The 17670-nt window shown below is 40.8% G+C and overlaps 2 protein-coding genes across 2 annotated transcripts; both read left to right on the top strand.

Annotated features, from left to right (window-relative positions):
• Positions 1-36: 36 nt before the first annotated feature.
• LOC306980745 (G-protein coupled receptor family C group 6 member A-like) lies at positions 37-7694 on the top strand (the record flags this gene model as incomplete). The annotated part of the gene is made up of 6 exons (XM_079580174.1): positions 37-80; positions 2800-3091; positions 3168-4010; positions 4080-4295; positions 4390-4507; positions 6610-7694. Exons 2-6 carry the CDS (start codon positions 2819-2821, stop codon positions 7692-7694), a joined length of 2535 nt encoding a protein of 844 aa, XP_079436300.1. The 5' UTR covers positions 37-80; positions 2800-2818.
• A 4589-nt stretch (positions 7695-12283) lies between these two features.
• On the top strand, positions 12284-16822 carry LOC306980744 (G-protein coupled receptor family C group 6 member A-like; the record flags this gene model as incomplete). The annotated part of the gene is made up of 5 exons (XM_079580173.1): positions 12284-12327; positions 15210-15501; positions 15578-16420; positions 16490-16619; positions 16800-16822. Exons 2-5 carry the CDS (start codon positions 15229-15231, stop codon positions 16820-16822), a joined length of 1269 nt encoding a protein of 422 aa, XP_079436299.1. The 5' UTR covers positions 12284-12327; positions 15210-15228.
• Between the last annotated feature and the right edge of the window lie 848 nt (positions 16823-17670).

Below are 17670 nucleotides of genomic sequence, written 5' to 3'. Positions count from 1 at the left end.
CCCCCCCTGATATGTTTACCAGGGGGGGAAGTCTGGTGCAGCACGAAGAGCCAAGAAGGCAGCAGCCCTGTCTTTGTGAGGTTTCTGGTTGTGTTTCTCACTGTTTATGATAAACCACTGTGTTATACATTTGAGATTAAGATATTGAAGTTTTCTCTTTATTAAAGCTACACTGCGGAACATTCCAGGCTATGTGCTGTTTCATCACAAGAACAACTAAACTAGTAAAACTCACAACATAAAGAAATAGGACAGTGATACAAGAATATTTTTTCAAAACATAGGGTGAGACACACACATAAAAAGAAGTACATCTGCAAATACAAGACTATTTTTTTTATTTTCATTTTATTTAATAATTATAATGAAATAATAAAGCCAGTTAATGCTCCCAGCATTGTTCAGATTATAGTAAATTGTGTTGGTCGGACCGGTTTGACTTTGAAGAAAGTGTTGATGGTTACAGATAAGTCCAAGTGCTAAGTTCCTGACATAGTAAGTTTATCTAGTTTCTGGAGTAGTATCACTTCTCTTTTAAAAAAACAACAACTAAACATTCCCAGCAGACACTGACAGAGCCGCTTCTTCTAAAGCCGTCACTAATTGATTAGAAAAACTAAAAATATGCACATAGAATAAACTCATAATATACAAACTGAATAATTAATATACAACAATATACAATACACATTTCCCCCGATAATCAAATATTTTTATAATATATTATGTCATTTTCTGCATCAATCAAATGAATACAACACATTTTCTGGGGTATTTAGTTGCCATCAAATTGTAAATGTTCATAATGCTTATTTTTGTGGTTGTAGGACAATATTTTGATGTCAGTGTTATGTTTTGAATATGTCCCTGACTTCGCAGCAAAGAGTGCATGTGTGATTTTTTTTAACACCAATAAATTGCAACTTAATATTTTGCTGACCATGACCAACACTCCTGCCCAAACATTGGAATATCTTATCTCTTATCTTATCTAATGCCCAATGTCTCATCTGAGAACAAAACACTTGGCAAAATAGACTGAACACCTGACACCTTCAAAGGGGAATGCCTGTTGTTTTGGAATGCCTCAAAAGGTTTTATTTTGACAGACTGGTTTCTGCAGAGCACTGCCCGCAGTTTAAGAAGCGCTGGCATCCTGATGCAGCTCATTCGGTCATGGCTCTTCTGACTCTGACTCTTCTGGTGCTGGGGGCATGTCTCCCGGCCCTGGTGCACTGCTGTGATGTGACCGACCATTTGTGCGGAGCTCAGGGTGAAGGCAACCTGATCCTTGGACTGTTGGCTGCGATTCACGGCTCTGTTAACCTCGATAAACGGATCAGGCCTGAGAGCTATCAATGTTCAGAGTGAGTGCATATTTAATTCATTATTTTATTATTAAAGTACAGATTTATAGCTTTAGTTGTTTTACATAATCTAATATTATATAGCCTATTTATACATTTATTGTATTTATGCCGGTAGCGGTTTTCAACATGGGTGACCTGGGCAGTCACCGAGGCAGAGACATTATGCATCTCAGCATTTGGTTCTGTACGATGTTCCTCCTGCAGATTCCCCGTGTTCCTGCCACTGCAGAGCCACAACAGCAGATCTGCGCACCTCTTAAACTAAAAGCTTTTGCGAAGTTACGGCCTGCGCTCCATGTCCATGTGGTTCTGGTTACACTGTAGGCGCTGATGGCACGAGAAAACAAAACAATGTGCGTGTGCAGTTGGAATACACATGATTCTGATCGCACCATAAATTACAGTAGGGACACAAACGACGTGGAATTTCCACATTATCCCCCAATCTATGTTTGAAGTAGGTCGCTCAATCTAAACCAAAATGCATGCCGTGGGCCACAGGACAAAACTATGACCTGGAAGAAGTTTAAAACACATAATCTGAATGTGTGGTGGCTGAAGGGCCCACAAACAAGACGCCCATCTGAATGGGCACTCGTATACTGGTAGTCACACTGCCAGTATTTGTCAACATCAGCTCAAGAAAATAATTCTAGTTGCCATAGGATTTTGTAGGGTCTTTTGTGTCCACATATTTGTACATTTTCAAGACTACATTGTCCTAAACCTAGCGTGCAAAATTTACAGAAACTGTAAATATAAGATTACGGATGTATTGCGCAAAAAGAAATAGAAGCTGAATACACACCATCAAAAACAGTTTCATACAAATTCTGACTGAAAAGCAACTGTCTCTCAATCTTACCCCAATTTATCAGTCAGTTCACCTGTAAATGTTTAATGGCTGCAGTTGATTCGATGTGGATTGTTTTGTTCAAGAGGGCTCATCGACAAACAATTAGGCTAACAGTATAAAGCCACCGTCCACTTAGGATAGGAAACTTGCCAGTCATTTTTTCAGATATTCAATCATGTCTGTCTGGATCAAGTTACAACACAAGCAAGCTCTATGCCAGGAGCCTTAACAATAAACACTTGTACTTGCTGGGAACTGTGAAAACTCTCATAGATATCTTTGATTCAGTGATTGGTGATTGGGGCGTTCAAGTGGAGAAATTCAGTGATTTTACCCACAGGATATTTCAAGCGTGAATGTTGTTTCGCAAATTGAAGAACCCTCAACAAAGTACCCCATATTATATTTCTTATGAAGATTAAGATTATTAGGCTTTGTCCCATTTACAATTCATATTTTTCAAGATCTAATCTGAGCTCAAATAAACAGGAAGTGCTCCACTTTGTCATAATGAGACACCACCTTGACAGCTGCATTTGTAACCTCATATTCAATCGTTGACATTCCTTTCAGTTTTGAACTAGTGCCTTTCATGAGGTCCTTGGCAACAGTCCATGCCATCGAGGAGGTGAACGCAGCAGGAGTGGTCCCTGGGCTTCCTCTTGGGTACATGATGTTTGACACTTGTAGTCATGCGGGCAAGGCCCTGCAGAATGTGGAGCTGATGCTTGCAGTCAACCACTCTCTGCACACAAGCTGCGACTACACAGACTACAGGCCGAGGGTGAAGGGTGTGTTGGGGCCCCGGTACTCCGAGACATCTATATCTGTGGCCAAACTGCTCAGCATCTACATGATCCCGTTGGTAAGTCTTGGTTTTGTCAGATTGTATTTTATGATTTCTTCCCATCCTAATCTTTTGCACACATTATTTAACTCAGCTGAGCAGCACATCCTCCTCCTCAGCACTGAGTGATAAAGATCGATATCCAGCTTTCATGCGCACTGTTCCCAGTGATGTGCACCAGACCAGAGCCCTGACACAGCTCATGGTTCACTTCAAATGGAACTGGGTGGGTGTGGTCTACAGAGACGACGATTATGGCAAAGCAGCATTGCAGAGCTTTCTCAGAGATGCACAAAGAGCAAATGTATGTGTCGCCTACCAAGAAGTGTTGCCCTTCCAGTTCCACCCTCAGAACAACGCCCAGGATGTACAGCGGGTGGCCGGGCAGATCCGCTCCTCATCTGCCCAGGTGGTTCTGCTCATTCTCAAATCCAATCAAGTGGACGCCATCTTTAAAGAGATGATCAAGACTAACACCCAGAAGATCTGGCTGGCCAGTGACAGTTGGGCTGTGAGCGGGCCCCTGGCTCACATGGAGGGCATCAACCAAGTAGGGGACATTTTAGGCTTTAGCTTTATTGCGGGTAGGAGTGAATCCTTTGATAATTATCTTAGAAATTTGAGACAGCCTCCAGGAGGATACAATCACTTCATTGAAGAATACAAGAACCTACGGTTCAACTGCACCCCTGAATGTTTCGAAGACAACCCTCCAGCCTACTGCCCCTCTCCGGACCTTCTCAAAATCAAATCCCCTAAAGCCTGTGAGTACACTGATCCACAGGCCCAGAATGATGACTTCTTAGTGCAGACTCTGGATACAGGAGAAGCCTTTCTAGAAAGGGGGGCTGTCTGGGCTATAGCACATGCTCTAAAGAAGGTACTTGAGTGCAATGGTTCTTCATGTACAGGAGATAAGGACTTCCCACCTTGGAAAGTAAGAAAATGTTTTTGTATGTGTTCAATACTGTAATACTTATTAACATTTGGCCTTTCTGTTTTTCAGCTTCTGGAGGAACTGAAAAGGGTCACTTTTGAGTATGAAGGGCAGATGTTCAACTTTGATGAGAATGGAGACTCTTTGAATGGTTATGATGTCATAATGTGGACTGAAGATGGTCCTCATCGGAAATTCAGTAAAATAGGAAGATACCGTGCTCTTGATGAATTAATCAAAATAAATGAAACCGATTTAGTCTGGTTTTCAACAAGCAATTCTACAGTAAGGCGTTAATACAGTATATTGCTCAATCATTGTGCATTAGTCACATTCTTGCCTAGTAAGGGAGTTCTCACAGGCTTTTTTATTATTTTAGGTGCCTTTTGGCAGATGCGCTGAACGATGTCCCCCTGGAAAATATAAAAAGATCCGTAAAGTCTCCTGTTGTTACGAATGCATAAAATGCAAGGCAGGCGAATTCTCAGGCGGCTGGGGTATGTGCAAAACAATAGTCAAATGTCAATCATGTTCAAAAATTTAACCAACCAAGGAAAAAAGTTAAGGTATTATACATATAACAAAGGAATGATGACAGGTATCGGTGACTTCAGGGAAAATTGGTCTTTGCAATTCAAGAACTGCGAAGAAAATTGCCATTAGCCTCCATGACATTGACGCTTCACAATTATTCACAATTATTATTACAAGTTATTTATTCTATATATCAACGACATATGTACAGTATCAAATTCGTTGAAGCTAGTTTTGTTTGCTGATGATACAAACGTGTTTGCATCAGGGAAAAATTTGACTGAACTTCTCAAACATGTAACAGAAGACATGATAAAACTCAAAACATGGTTTGCATGGAATAAACTTTCACTTAACTTAAACAAGACCAAATTAGTTATATTTGGGCATAAAGCAACATCTAACCTAAACATTGAGATCGATGGTGTAAAAATTGACACCGTAAAAGAAATAAAATTCCTGGGTGTAAAAATTGATGAAAGACTCAGTTGGAAATCACACATTAATCATGTTCAAAATAAATTGTCAAGAAGCATTGCTGTTCTAAACAAAGCAAAACAGGTATTGGATCAACCAGCACTCCACATACTGTATTACTCATTGGTTTTTCCATATTTACTGTATTGTATTGAAACGTGGGGTAACAATTATAAAACTGCTCTCAATTCATTATCTGTTCTTCAAAAAAGAGCCGTCAGAATTATCCATAAGGTAGGTTACAGGGAACATACAAATGTGTTATTCTTACAATCTAATATACTTAAATTCAATGACCTCGTAAATTTTCAAACTGCCCAAATTATGTATAAAGCGAATGCACTTTTGCTACCATTTAACCTTCAAAAAATGTTCCGTAACAGAGAAGGAGGCTACAATCTAAGAGGGAACTCAATTTTTAAACAACTCCAGATTCATAAAACCAAAAAAAGCTTTTGTGTATCGGTATGTGGAGTCAAACTATGGAATAACCTGAAGGGAGACCTCAAGGAATGTACAGACATTCATCACTTTAAAATACTTTACAAAAAGAAAGTTATGTATGAATACTTAGCCGAAGAAGGTATTATTGATACACAGTATGTACTTACGTAGATTTCTTTGAATAGTACACTTTGGTTCCGTGACATATAAATTGAATATAAAATTATGTTTATATGTATTTGTCGCAAGCAAAAAACGTTTATCAGTTATATTGATGTGTTTGTGAAAGGAAGCAACCACTGGAGGGGCTGGTGGTGTGGCGGTGGGTGATGGCAGGGTGGTGACTGGTCGTGTGGTGGTTGTGGCTGGTCCTGGGTGTGGTGGGGGGTGGCGTGGTGGCAGGCCGGTGACGTAGTGAGGTTGTTGTGCAAGGGGCGCTATATCTTTCTACCACTAGGTTGATATGTTGCCACATGACGGAAAACAGAAGGAAAATTGAAGTGATTGGCACATTTGGTTGGAGAGCACAAGTTCAAGTATCGTCCCTTTGGATGGTTGAAAACTACAAGTCAATGTGCATTACTTGAATAATGTTGTAAAGAAAGAAGGAAAAAACAATAACAGAAAAAAAAAAAGAAGTAAAACCAAACTATAAACAAATCGAACTTTGATTGGTCACACTGACTGAACGTGGCGTCCTGTCTCTTGTTGGAGGGAGATTTGTGTTTCACTGGCTCGGCGGCTTTGGTGCGTTGCTAGTGTGTCGTTGCGTTGTCGTCCTGCTGCAGCTGGGATCGGCTGGGATCATTGTGCTGACTGTTGCCATCAGGTTGTTGTGCATTGCCCTGCCACCGGCTCCAACAACATTAATGTAAATATGATATTAACAGGGGTGGGAATTTATAAGTTATACTTCCTCCCACTCCTTTTCGAGTTTATGTACAGCATTATGTATATATGTAAGTATATATGTCATGAATGCATGTTAAAATGTCGCAAAAGCTGCACATGTTAATGTAAAAAATGGTGTAAAAAATGTATATATATTGTACATTGAACTCGGAATAAACAATAAACAAACAAATTCCAGATGATACAAAAGCGGTCATCCCTGATAGATATCCCATGTGCTATTTCCAAACAGACCATGAAGACTGCAAAAGCTGCCCAAACGATACTTGGTGCCTCGAAGGCGCGGACCACTGTAAGCCTCGGTGGGAGTCCTACCTGCGCTGGAACGACCCTCATCCCATCGCCATCTTGGCCGCCGCCGTGTTGGGCATCTTGCTCTTGCTTGTCATCTTGGTGCTATTTTGGATCTATCGAGACACTTCAGCAATGAAAAGAGCAGAGGTGTCAATCTCCACAGTCATGATTGCAGGTTTGTCTGTCAGCTACGCGAGTGTTATCTGTTTTATGGGGAGGCCCAGTGTCCACCTGTGCAGGGCCCGTCAGGTCATGTTCGCTCTCGGCTTCACCCTCTGCGTCTCGTGCGTTCTCGTCAAAGCCTACCGCACTTTCTTAGCCTTCCTTCCTTTTGGACAAGCGCTACATGGGACACTGACGAGGCTCTACCAGCCTGCTGCGATCATTATCGTCTTAACAATCCTCCAAGGGATTATTTGCTGCCTTTGGCTCATCTTTGACTCTCCCGATATCGACCGCACACCGCCATCGCCGCTAAATATGAAGAGAGTCATCCAATGTCACGTGGGCACCGAGAAAATCGGATTCGGGATCATGCTAAGCTTGTTGGCTTTCATCGGATTCCTTTTAGCTTTCAAGGGCAGGAGGGTTCCTCAGCAGTTTAGCGAAACGGGCTACATTATCTTTAGCATGCTAATGTATTTGTTCGTATGGGTATGCTTCGTCCCCGTCTTTATCACCAATGAGGAAGAGAGAACAGCAGTCCAGGCGTCTGCAATCCTCGTTTCCAATTACGGCATTATCTTTTGCCATTTTTTGCCCAAGTGTTACGAAGCCATATGGGGACCTGACACCGGCACAATGGAGAGGTTTTATAATAGAATAAGAGCGATGGCTGGTCGCACAGTCCCCATTGCTCCCACGGCAAATCAAGTTCAAGTGCCGCGCGGCGATATCCAAACAATGCACACAATCTCTGAAAATGCGCTTCGCTCTACCCAAAACGAGGGGTCAAATACACAGCCCACACCCGCTGATAGTTCCGCGAATCAGGTCCCCATTAGGAGCATCACCGCTCTTTGAGATGTTGGCCTTCATCTCCTTTAAAGCTGTGGCAGTCAAATCTTGTAGTAGAAAACCAGAGCGTTGTTGTGTGTCCAAATTAGCTAAATTAGCACGGGGTTAGCTTTAGCAGTCCGCCCCGTTCATGTCTCTACTCAGTCTGAGCCATGCTTCTAATTAAAGGAACAGGCCACTGTGTTTCCATACTGAGATGTGTTCTTACCTGAGCTTGGAGGAGTTGGTGCGTACCTGCCTTTGCGCTTGTGCTCAGTCACGCAAAAAGACCAAAGATATTGTTAGCATTTAGCCTCTCCTCTATTGGGCCAAAGGGGGGTGAAGTTGGAAGCGTCTAAGCTTTTCCACGTTTTCCCTATTTAAATACAGTTATGTGAGTAGTTACACGATCCAAGTATAGTTACACAAAATTAAGCATGTCGATTTTCTTAGCGGGTAAAAAGGGGAACTATATTGTAAGGCGTAGTAACACCTTAGGAGCACTTCGACGTCCGCACAGTAACATCTTCCGAATTGTTTATAAGGGAACAACAGCTGTAATTTTAGCGCTATTTTCAACCTACAACTGTATCGACGAAGTTGTAGACCAGATTGCAACAAAATGTTAACGTTTTCACAATTCTTTTAATTTCTATTTATGTTTCATGCCTCCAAGTCCCGACCCTTTACAAACCATTTCTGTTCTTTTTTTTATGCTGTGAAATAATGGACTGTCTCAGGGATTTCTTTTGGAAGTGTTTTTTCTTCATAAAAAAAAAAAGTAATTTAACACAAATGCTCGTTATGTTACTGATTATCCTCACACTATCAGTTTATCATAGTCTAATTTTATTTGTATATAAAAATGTCAAACATAATATTAATATAATCACACAAATATTCATATTTTTATATTTATGTATTATTTTGATGAAATTATTTTTCTAATCTTTTTCAGATTAATAAAATGTGTTATTTAACTGTCAAACTTATTCTTATTACATAGGGAAAATGTTGAATGTTCATTTAATTTCCTAACATGTGATTTTGTTGAATATATAATTAAAATTTCTCTCCGGTTCATAAAAACAACAAACAGTCAAGTGGTTTATCATGCCCCAGTTATGTTTTGATCTTGATCTGATGAAACAAAAACAGTTGTACGTGACTATTTCATGGGTGAATTGATGCTGTGCAAAGCTCTTCTAAATCTTTTTTACAATCTCATGTTGGAGTTTTTACTGACATCACCCCACATAGATAAATACTTTATCTCTTCAACCTGTAAAACCTTTACATCTGCCAGCATTCATTGTTCATCTCATGGAGTTTGGGGAATTTCCCCGGTTGGATGCGAAACTGAAACTGAAAATAAGGTGTTGCATCGGCCTCAGGCAATTATTGTAAATCAAATGCATTCATGTGACAATACATTCCAAATCTAAATGGAAGCTTTAATATTTGGATGGACTGGCCAAAATTCTATGTAATTTTCAATAGTCTAGGTTTATAGTCTGGCCTGTCCTTATGAAACAAAGACATACATTTATATTTGTCTCTCTCTCTTAATGAACTAAGGAAATATGTGTTTCTATCCAATCACACACACTGCTGTCAGAGTGAGCCAGTAAAAGAGGGAGATGGACTCCATAGAAGTACTCCAATTACTGATTACTCCTTCTAAAAAGTAATCTGATACTGATTGCTAGTTACTAAAGGCGATACTCGGAATGGAAATTATTTTATCCTCCTTTAGTATATTGTAAACTCAAATGCTTTTAGGGAAAACAGCATCCTTCAAATTATAAATATTATGAACTTTCAGGCTATTTTTGCAGCATTTTTGTGAACGTGAGCCTGAAAAGTGACCCTGCAAGTTGTAAAATTGGCCTATAAACTTGTCCCTGAAAAGAATTTGGATGCAACAAATACATTAGGAAAGTTACGAATGAGTTTGGACCACAAACAAGATTTTAATTTAGTGGCTTCCCTTTTCATTGTTTGCAATCAAAAAATCAGGTATTGGGCCTTTAAGGTTTAAAAAAGGATCAAACCAGGCTGTTCTTCCTGAAGTCTGAGTGAGGCTTTTGTGTTTTAATAAGTTGGACATGGCGTTGACAATGGCCAACAATCTCCTAAACTCCTTATTTCCAGCCAATATGAATTTTCAGCTGTCAAAATATTACAAAAACATGATTCAGTAAATACAATCTAATGAGCTGTTTACCTCAAGTGGAGGAGTTCAAGTATCTCGGGATCTTGTTCACGAGTGGGGGACGGATGGAGCGTGAGATGGACAGACGGATCGGTGCGGCGTCAGCAGTGATGCGGTCGCTGTATCGGTCTGTCGTGGTGAAGACGGAGCTGAGTCGGGGCAAAGCTCTCGATTTACCGATCGATCTACGTTCCCACCCTCACCTATGGTCATGAGATTTGGGTAATGACCGAAAGGACGAGATCGCGAATACAAGCGGCCGAAATGAGTTTCCTTCGCAGGGTGTCTGGGCGCACCCTCCGAGATCGGGTGAGGAGCTCAGTTACCCGGGAGGAACTCGGAGTAGAGTCGCTGCTCCTTCACGTCGAAAGGAGCCAGCTGAGGTGGCTCGGGCATCTGTTCCGGATGCCTCCTGGTCGCCTCCCGCGGGAGGTGTTCCAGGCATGTCCTAGTGGGACAAGGCCTCGTGGAAGACCCAAGACACGGTGGTGGGACTATGTCTCCGAGCTGGCCTGGTGTCGCCTCAGGGTCCTCCCAGAACAGCTGGAGGAGGTGTGTGTGGATCGGGAAGTTTGGGCATCTCTGCTGAGACTGCTGCCCCCGCGACCCGGCCCCGGATAAAGCGGAAGAAAATGGATGGATGGATGGAGCTGTTTTGTAAGTGTTATCATAATACATCACTGTGTTACTAAAAAAAAGTCATCTACGTAAATACAGAACTGGCATACAGCACCGCATGTTTTGATTCCAAAAATATAGGCCTGTATACTGATCACTGTTTTATTATAATTTATTAGTTCTCCACCACATCCAGAAAAGCAAAAATCTCAAAGTAACAAAGGTTATACAGGCACATTTAACACAGTGCAGTCATTGAGATAAACATTTTTCAGTTTGGTCAGAGCTCTGGTCAGGAGTCGGGCTTTGCTCTTGGAGAACAGACTGACGAAGTCCACTGGTCTGGCTGCAGACTCGGTGTCTGGACAGAACCGTGGAGGGTTGAGGTCGTCTTGGGGCGCTGTGTGCATGGTGCTGTTCATGAACCTACAACACAGGACACATTATGGATAACACACCACCAGGGGTCACTCCTGCTCCATCACCTCAACCGAACCACTGAGCAGTTCTATGAATGAATGAATGAATGAAAGTGAACATTATCGGGCCTACATGGACTAAATGCTTGAGCTGATAACAATGATCGCTTTTTACTAGTTTGAGTGTGCTAAAAGTCCATTTCCAGATAATCCCTGGAAAGTTGCATTTCTTTCCCATACAATTTAGCATTATTTAGGCTTTGAAATTCCTTTTGGCTTTCATCAGGCCTGTTTGATTTTAGTAGATTAGCTTAAACCTTTCATTGTAGGCTGTAACATGTGATTTAAAGTAATATGAGTGAAGAAATGCACAAATAAAAAGAGACAACGACTATAGTGAAAACTTACACCAAGACCACTTCGCCATATTTCTCAGTGTAGTAGGTTGTGACTTAACACTCCCTCAAGATGCCTAGGCGGAAGTAGTTGTCATAAAATTGATAGATTTCACAACATGTAAAAGTGAAAAATGTCATATTGCTTGGCAAGACTCTCACGCATCTGCCTGTTAAAATAAGTTAAGACTAGAGGCTTTACTTGCATTTGAATAGAGGGGTATTTTAGCTAGATGGATTTTCTAAAGGTACTACATTAAAAACACTATTTGCATGTAGTACAGCAATTTAAATAATGTATTGTGACACAAGATAAGATGAGGCAGGACTTGATTAATCACAAAATTGAGAAATTCAAGAAACACTCAGGAGGTGAAAAATGGACAGGGTTAGGGAAAATGTGCAAGTAATAGTAATTAAGTAATAGTAACTAGAAGTATGCAATAAATAAAAGCTTTAAAGGGTAAATATATGCATGTACACAATAGAAATAAAACAGAATTAAAACCATCTAAGTCAACACTGGCAGTGCAAGTTTACAGTCATAGTGCAGGTGGTTGATAAAGTGACGCCGATACAAAGGTTATAGCCATGTGGTTTTGCAATACGTTTAATAGTATTTTTACACAAAGCACATTTTGATTGACTTTGATGTTCTCACAGGCAGCTAAGAAAGTTCTCCAAAGCTTCCTCTCCGAGTCTGCCGGAGACAAAGTGGTGATGGTGGCCGACCCTCCGTTTGGAGGCTTAGTCAAACCTTTGGCCAACAGCTTCTCTCTCATCTCTCACATGTGGAAGGCCCAACAAAACAGTGGTGAGAAATGTAAATTTGTCTTTCAGCTACGGCATTTCATTTGATTATTTAAGTTGTTGTTTTTAGTGCTTTTGGTGTCTGGTTTCTGGTTGAATTCTAAACCCACTTCTCCACTGTTGCCCCCCCTGATATGTTTACCAGGGGGGGAAGTCTGGTGCAGCACGAAGAGCCAAGAAGGCAGCAGCCCTGTCTTTGTGAGGTTTCTGGTTGTGTTTCTCGCTGTTAATGATAAACCACTGTGTTATACATTTGACATAAAGATATTGAAGTTTTCTCTTTATTAAAGCTACACTGCGGAACATTCCAGGCTATGTGCTGTTTCATCACAAGAACAACTAAACTAGTAAAACTCACAACATAAAGAAATAGGACAGTGATACAAGAATATTTTTTCTAAACATAGGGTGAGACACACACATAAAAAGAAGTACATTTGCAAATACGAGACTATTTTTTTTATTTTCATTTTATTTAATAATTATAATGAAATAATAAAGCCAGTTAATGCTCCCAGCATTGTTCAGATTATAGTAAATTGTGTTGCTGGCCACTTTGTAATCTTGTGGGAAGCCAGTCACCGACCGTGGCCCCGGCGAAAGAATTTGGTCCATCCCGAAATGACACTGGCCATCGATGTCAATCGGCTCAATGAACCTGTGTCAGGAGGATGCTGATGTGTTTGGCAGTGCAAATAGTTAAAGTATATGACTGGTCGGACCGGTTTGACTTTGAAGAAAGTGTTGATGGTTACAGATAAGTCCAAGTGCTAAGTTCCTGACATAGTAAGTTTATCTAGTTTCTGGAGTAGTATCACTTCTCTTTTAAAAAAACAACAACTAAACATTCCCAGCAGACACTGACAGAGCCGCTTCTTCTAAAGCCGTCACTAATTGATTAGAAAAACTAAAAATATGCACATAGAATAAACTCATAATATACAAACTGAATAATTAATATACAACAATATACAATACACATTTCCCCCGATAATCAAATATTGTTATAATATATTATGTCATTTTCTGCATCAATCAAATGAATACAACACATTTTCTGGAGTATTTAGTTGCCATCAAATTGTAAATGTTCATAATGCTTATTTTTGTTGTTTGTAGGACAATATTTTGATGTCAGTATTATGTTTTGAATATGTCCCTGACTTCGCAGCAGAGAGTGCATGTGTGATTTTTTTTAACACCAATAAAGTGGAACTTAATATTTTGCTGACCATGACCAACACTCCTGCCCAAACATTGGAATATCTTATCTTACATTAATGCCCAATGTCTCATCTGAGACCAAAACACTTGGCAAAATAGACTGAACACCTGACACCTTAAAAGGGGAATGCCTGTTGTTTTGGAATGCCTCAAAAGGTTTTATTTTGACAGACTGGTTTCTGCAGAGCACTGCCCGCAGTTTAAGAAGCGCTGGCATCCTGATGCAGCTCATTCGGTCATGGCTCTTCTGACTCTGACTCTTCTGGTGCTGGGGGCATGTCTCCCGGCCCTGGTGCACTGCTGTGATGTGACCGACCATTTGTGCGGAGCTCAGGGTCAAGGCAACCTGATCCTTGGACTGTTGGCTGCGATTCACGGCTCTGTTAACCTCGATAAACGGATCAGGCCTGAGAGCTATCAATGTTCAGAGTGAGTGCATATTTAATTCATTATTTTATTATTAAAGTACAGATTTATAGCTTTAGTTGTTTTACATAATCTAATATTATATAGCCTATTTATACATTTATTGTATTTATGCCGGTAGCGGTTTTCAGCATGGGTGACCTGGGCAGTCACCGAGGCAGAGACATTATGCATCTCAGCATTTGGTTCTGTACAATGTTCCTCCTGCAGATTCCCCGTGTTCCAGCCACTGCAGAGCCACAACAGCAGATCTGCGCATCTCTTAAACTAAAAGCTTTTGCGAAGTTACGGCCTGCGCTCCATGTCCATGTGGTTCTGGTTACACTATAGGCGCTGATGGCACGAGAAAACAAAACAATGTGCGTGTGCAGTTGGCATACACATGATTCTGATCGCACCATAAATTACAGTAGGGACACAAACGACGTGGAATTTCCACATTATCCCCCAATCTATGTTTGAAGTAGGTCGCTCAATCTAAACCAAAATGCATGCCGTGGGCCACAGGACAAAACTATGACCTGGAAGAAGTTTAAAACACATAATCTGAATGTGTGGTGGCTGAAGGGCCCACAAACAAGACGCCCATCTGAATGGGCACTCGTATACTGGTAGTCACACTGCCAGTATTTGTCAACATCAGCTCAAGAAAATAATTCTAGTTGCCATAGGATTTTGTAGGGTCTTTTGTGTCCACATATTTGTACATTTTCAAGACTACATTGTCCTAAACCTAGCGTGCAAAATTTACAAAAACTGTAAATATAGGATTACGGATGTATTGTGCAAAAAGAAATAGAAGCTGAATACACACCATCAAAAACAGTTTCATACAAATTCTGACTGAAAAGCAACTGTCTCTCAATCTTACCCCAATTTATCTGTCAGTTCACCTGTAAATGTTTAATGGCTGCAGTTGATTCGATGTGGATTGTTTTGTTCAAGAGGGCTCATCGACAAACAATTAGGCTAACAGTATGAAGCCACCGTCCACTTAGGATAGGAAACTTGCCAGTCATTTTTTCAGATATTCAATCATGTCTGTCTGGATCAAGTTACAACACAAGCAAGCTCTATGCCAGGAGCCTTAACAATAAACACTTGTACTTGCTGGGAACTGTGAAAACTCTCATAGATATCTTTGATTCAGTGATTGGTGATCGGGGCATCCAAGTGGAGAAATTCAGTGATTTTACCCACAGGATATTTCAAGCGTGAATGTTGTTTCGCAAATTGAAGAACCCTCAACAAAGTACCCCATATTATGTTTCTTATGAAGATTAAGATTATTAGGCTTTGTCCCATTTACAATTCATATTTTTCAAGATCTAATCTGAGCTAAAATAAACAGGAAGTGCTCCACTTTGTCATAATGAGACACCACCTTGACAGCTGCATTTGTAACCTCATATTCAATTGTTGACATTCCTTTCAGCTTTGAACTAGTGCCTTTCATGAGGTCCTTGGCAACAGTCCATGCCATCGAGGAGGTAAACGCAGCAGGAGTGGTCCCTGGGCTTCCTCTTGGGTACATGATGTTTGACACTTGTAGTCATGCGGGCAAGGCCCTGCAGAATGTGGAGCTGATGCTTGCAGTCAACCACTCTCTGCACACAAGCTGTGACTACACAGACTACAGGCCGAGGGTGAAGGGTGTGTTGGGGCCCCGGTACTCCGAGACATCTATATCTGTGGCCAAACTGCTCAGCATCTACATGATCCCGTTGGTAAGTCTTGGTTTTGTCAGATTGTATTTTATGATTTCTTCCCACCCTAATCTTTTGCACACATTATTTAACGCAGCTGAGCAGCACAGCCTCCTCCGCAGCACTGAGTGATAAAGCTCGATATCCAGCTTTCATGCGCACTGTTCCCAGTGATGTGCACCAGACCAGAGCCCTGACACAGCTCATGGTTCACTTCAAATGGAACTGGGTGGGTGTGGTCTACAGAGACGACGATTATGGCAAAGCAGCATTGCAGAGCTTTCTCAGAGATGCACAAAGAGCAAATGTATGTGTCGCCTACCAAGAAGTGTTGCCCTTCCAGTTCCACCCTCAGAACAACGCCCAGGATGTACAGCGGGTGGCCGGGCAGATCCGCTCCTCATCTGCCCAGGTGGTTCTGCTCATTCTCAAATCCAATCAAGTGGACGCCATCTTTAAAGAGATGATCAAGACTAACACCCAGAAGATCTGGCTGGCCAGTGACAGTTGGGCTGTGAGCGGGCCCCTGGCTCACATGGAGGGCATCAACCAAGTAGGGGACATTTTAGGCTTTAGCTTTATTGCAGGTAGGAGTGAATCCTTTGATAATTATCTTAGCAATTTGAGACAGCCTCCAGGAGGATACAATCACTTCATTGAAGAATACAAGAACCTACGGTTCAACTGCACCCCTGAATGTTTCGAAGACAACCCTCCAGCCTACTGCCCCTCTCCGGACCTTCTCAAAATCAAATCCCCTAAAGCCTGTGAGTACACTGATCCACAGGCCCAGAATGATGACTTCTTAGTGCAGACTCTGGATACAGGAGAAGCCTTTCTAGAAAGGGGGGCTGTCTGGGCTATAGCACATGCTCTAAAGAAGGTACTTCAGTGCAATGGTTCTTCATGTACAGGAGATAAGGACTTCCCACCTTGGAAAGTAAGAAAATGTTTTTGTATGTGTTCAATACTGTAATACTTATTAACATTTGGCCTTTCTGTTTTTCAGCTTCTGGAGGAACTGAAAAGGGTCAATTTTGAGTATGAAGGGCAGATGTTCAACTTTGATGAGAATGGAGACTCTTTGAATGGTTATGATGTCATAATGTGGACTGAAGATGGTCCTCATCGGAAATTCAGTAAAATAGGAAGATACCGTGCTCTTGATGAATTAATCAAAATAAATGAAACCGATTTAGTCTGGTTTTCAACAAGCAATTCTACAGTAAGGCGTTAATACAGTATATTGCTCAATCATTGTGCTTTAGTCACATTCTTGCCTAGTAAGGGAGTTCTCACAGGCTTTTTTATTATTTTAGGTGCCTTTTGGCAGATGCGCTGAACGATGTCCCCCTGGAAAATATAAAAAGATCCGTAAAGTCTCCTGTTGTTACGAATGCATAAAATGCAAGGCAGGCGAATTCTCAGGCGGCTGGGGTATGTGCAAAACAATAGTCAAATGTCAGTCATGTTCAAAAATTTAACCAACCAAGGAAAAAAGTTAAGGTATTATACATATAACAAAGGAATGATGACAGGTATCGGTGACTTCAGGGAAAATTGGTCTTAGCAATTCAAGAACTGCGAAGAAAATTGCCATTAGCCTCCATGACATTGACGCTTCACAATTATTCACAATTATTATTACAAGTTATTTATTCTATATATCAACGACATATGTACAGTATCAAATTCGTTGAAGCTAGTTTTGTTTGCTGATGATACAAACGTGTTTGCATCAGGGAAAAATTTGACTGAACTTCTCAAACATGTAACAGAAGAAATGATAAAACTCAAAACATGGTTTGCATGGAATAAACTTTCACTTAACTTAAACAAGACCAAATTAGTTATATTTGGGCATAAAGCAACATCTAACCTAAACATTGAGATCGATGGTGTAAAAATTGACACCGTAAAAGAAATAAAATTCCTGGGTGTAAAAATTGATGAAAGACTCAGTTGGAAATCACACATTAATCATGTTCAAAATAAATTGTCAAGAAGCATTGCTGTTCTAAACAAAGCAAAACAGGTATTGGATCAACCAGCACTCCACATACTGTATTACTCATTGGTTTTTCCATATTTACTGTATTGTATTGAAACGTGGGGTAACAATTATAAAACTGCTCTCAATTCATTATCTGTTCTTCAAAAAAGAGCCGTCAGAATTATCCATAAGGTAGG

This window comes from Gobius niger (assembly GCF_951799975.1).
Source record: "Gobius niger genome assembly, chromosome: 21".
Lineage (NCBI taxonomy): Eukaryota > Metazoa > Chordata > Actinopteri > Gobiiformes > Gobiidae > Gobius > Gobius niger.
This window is presented reverse-complemented; position numbering and strand designations above follow the sequence as displayed.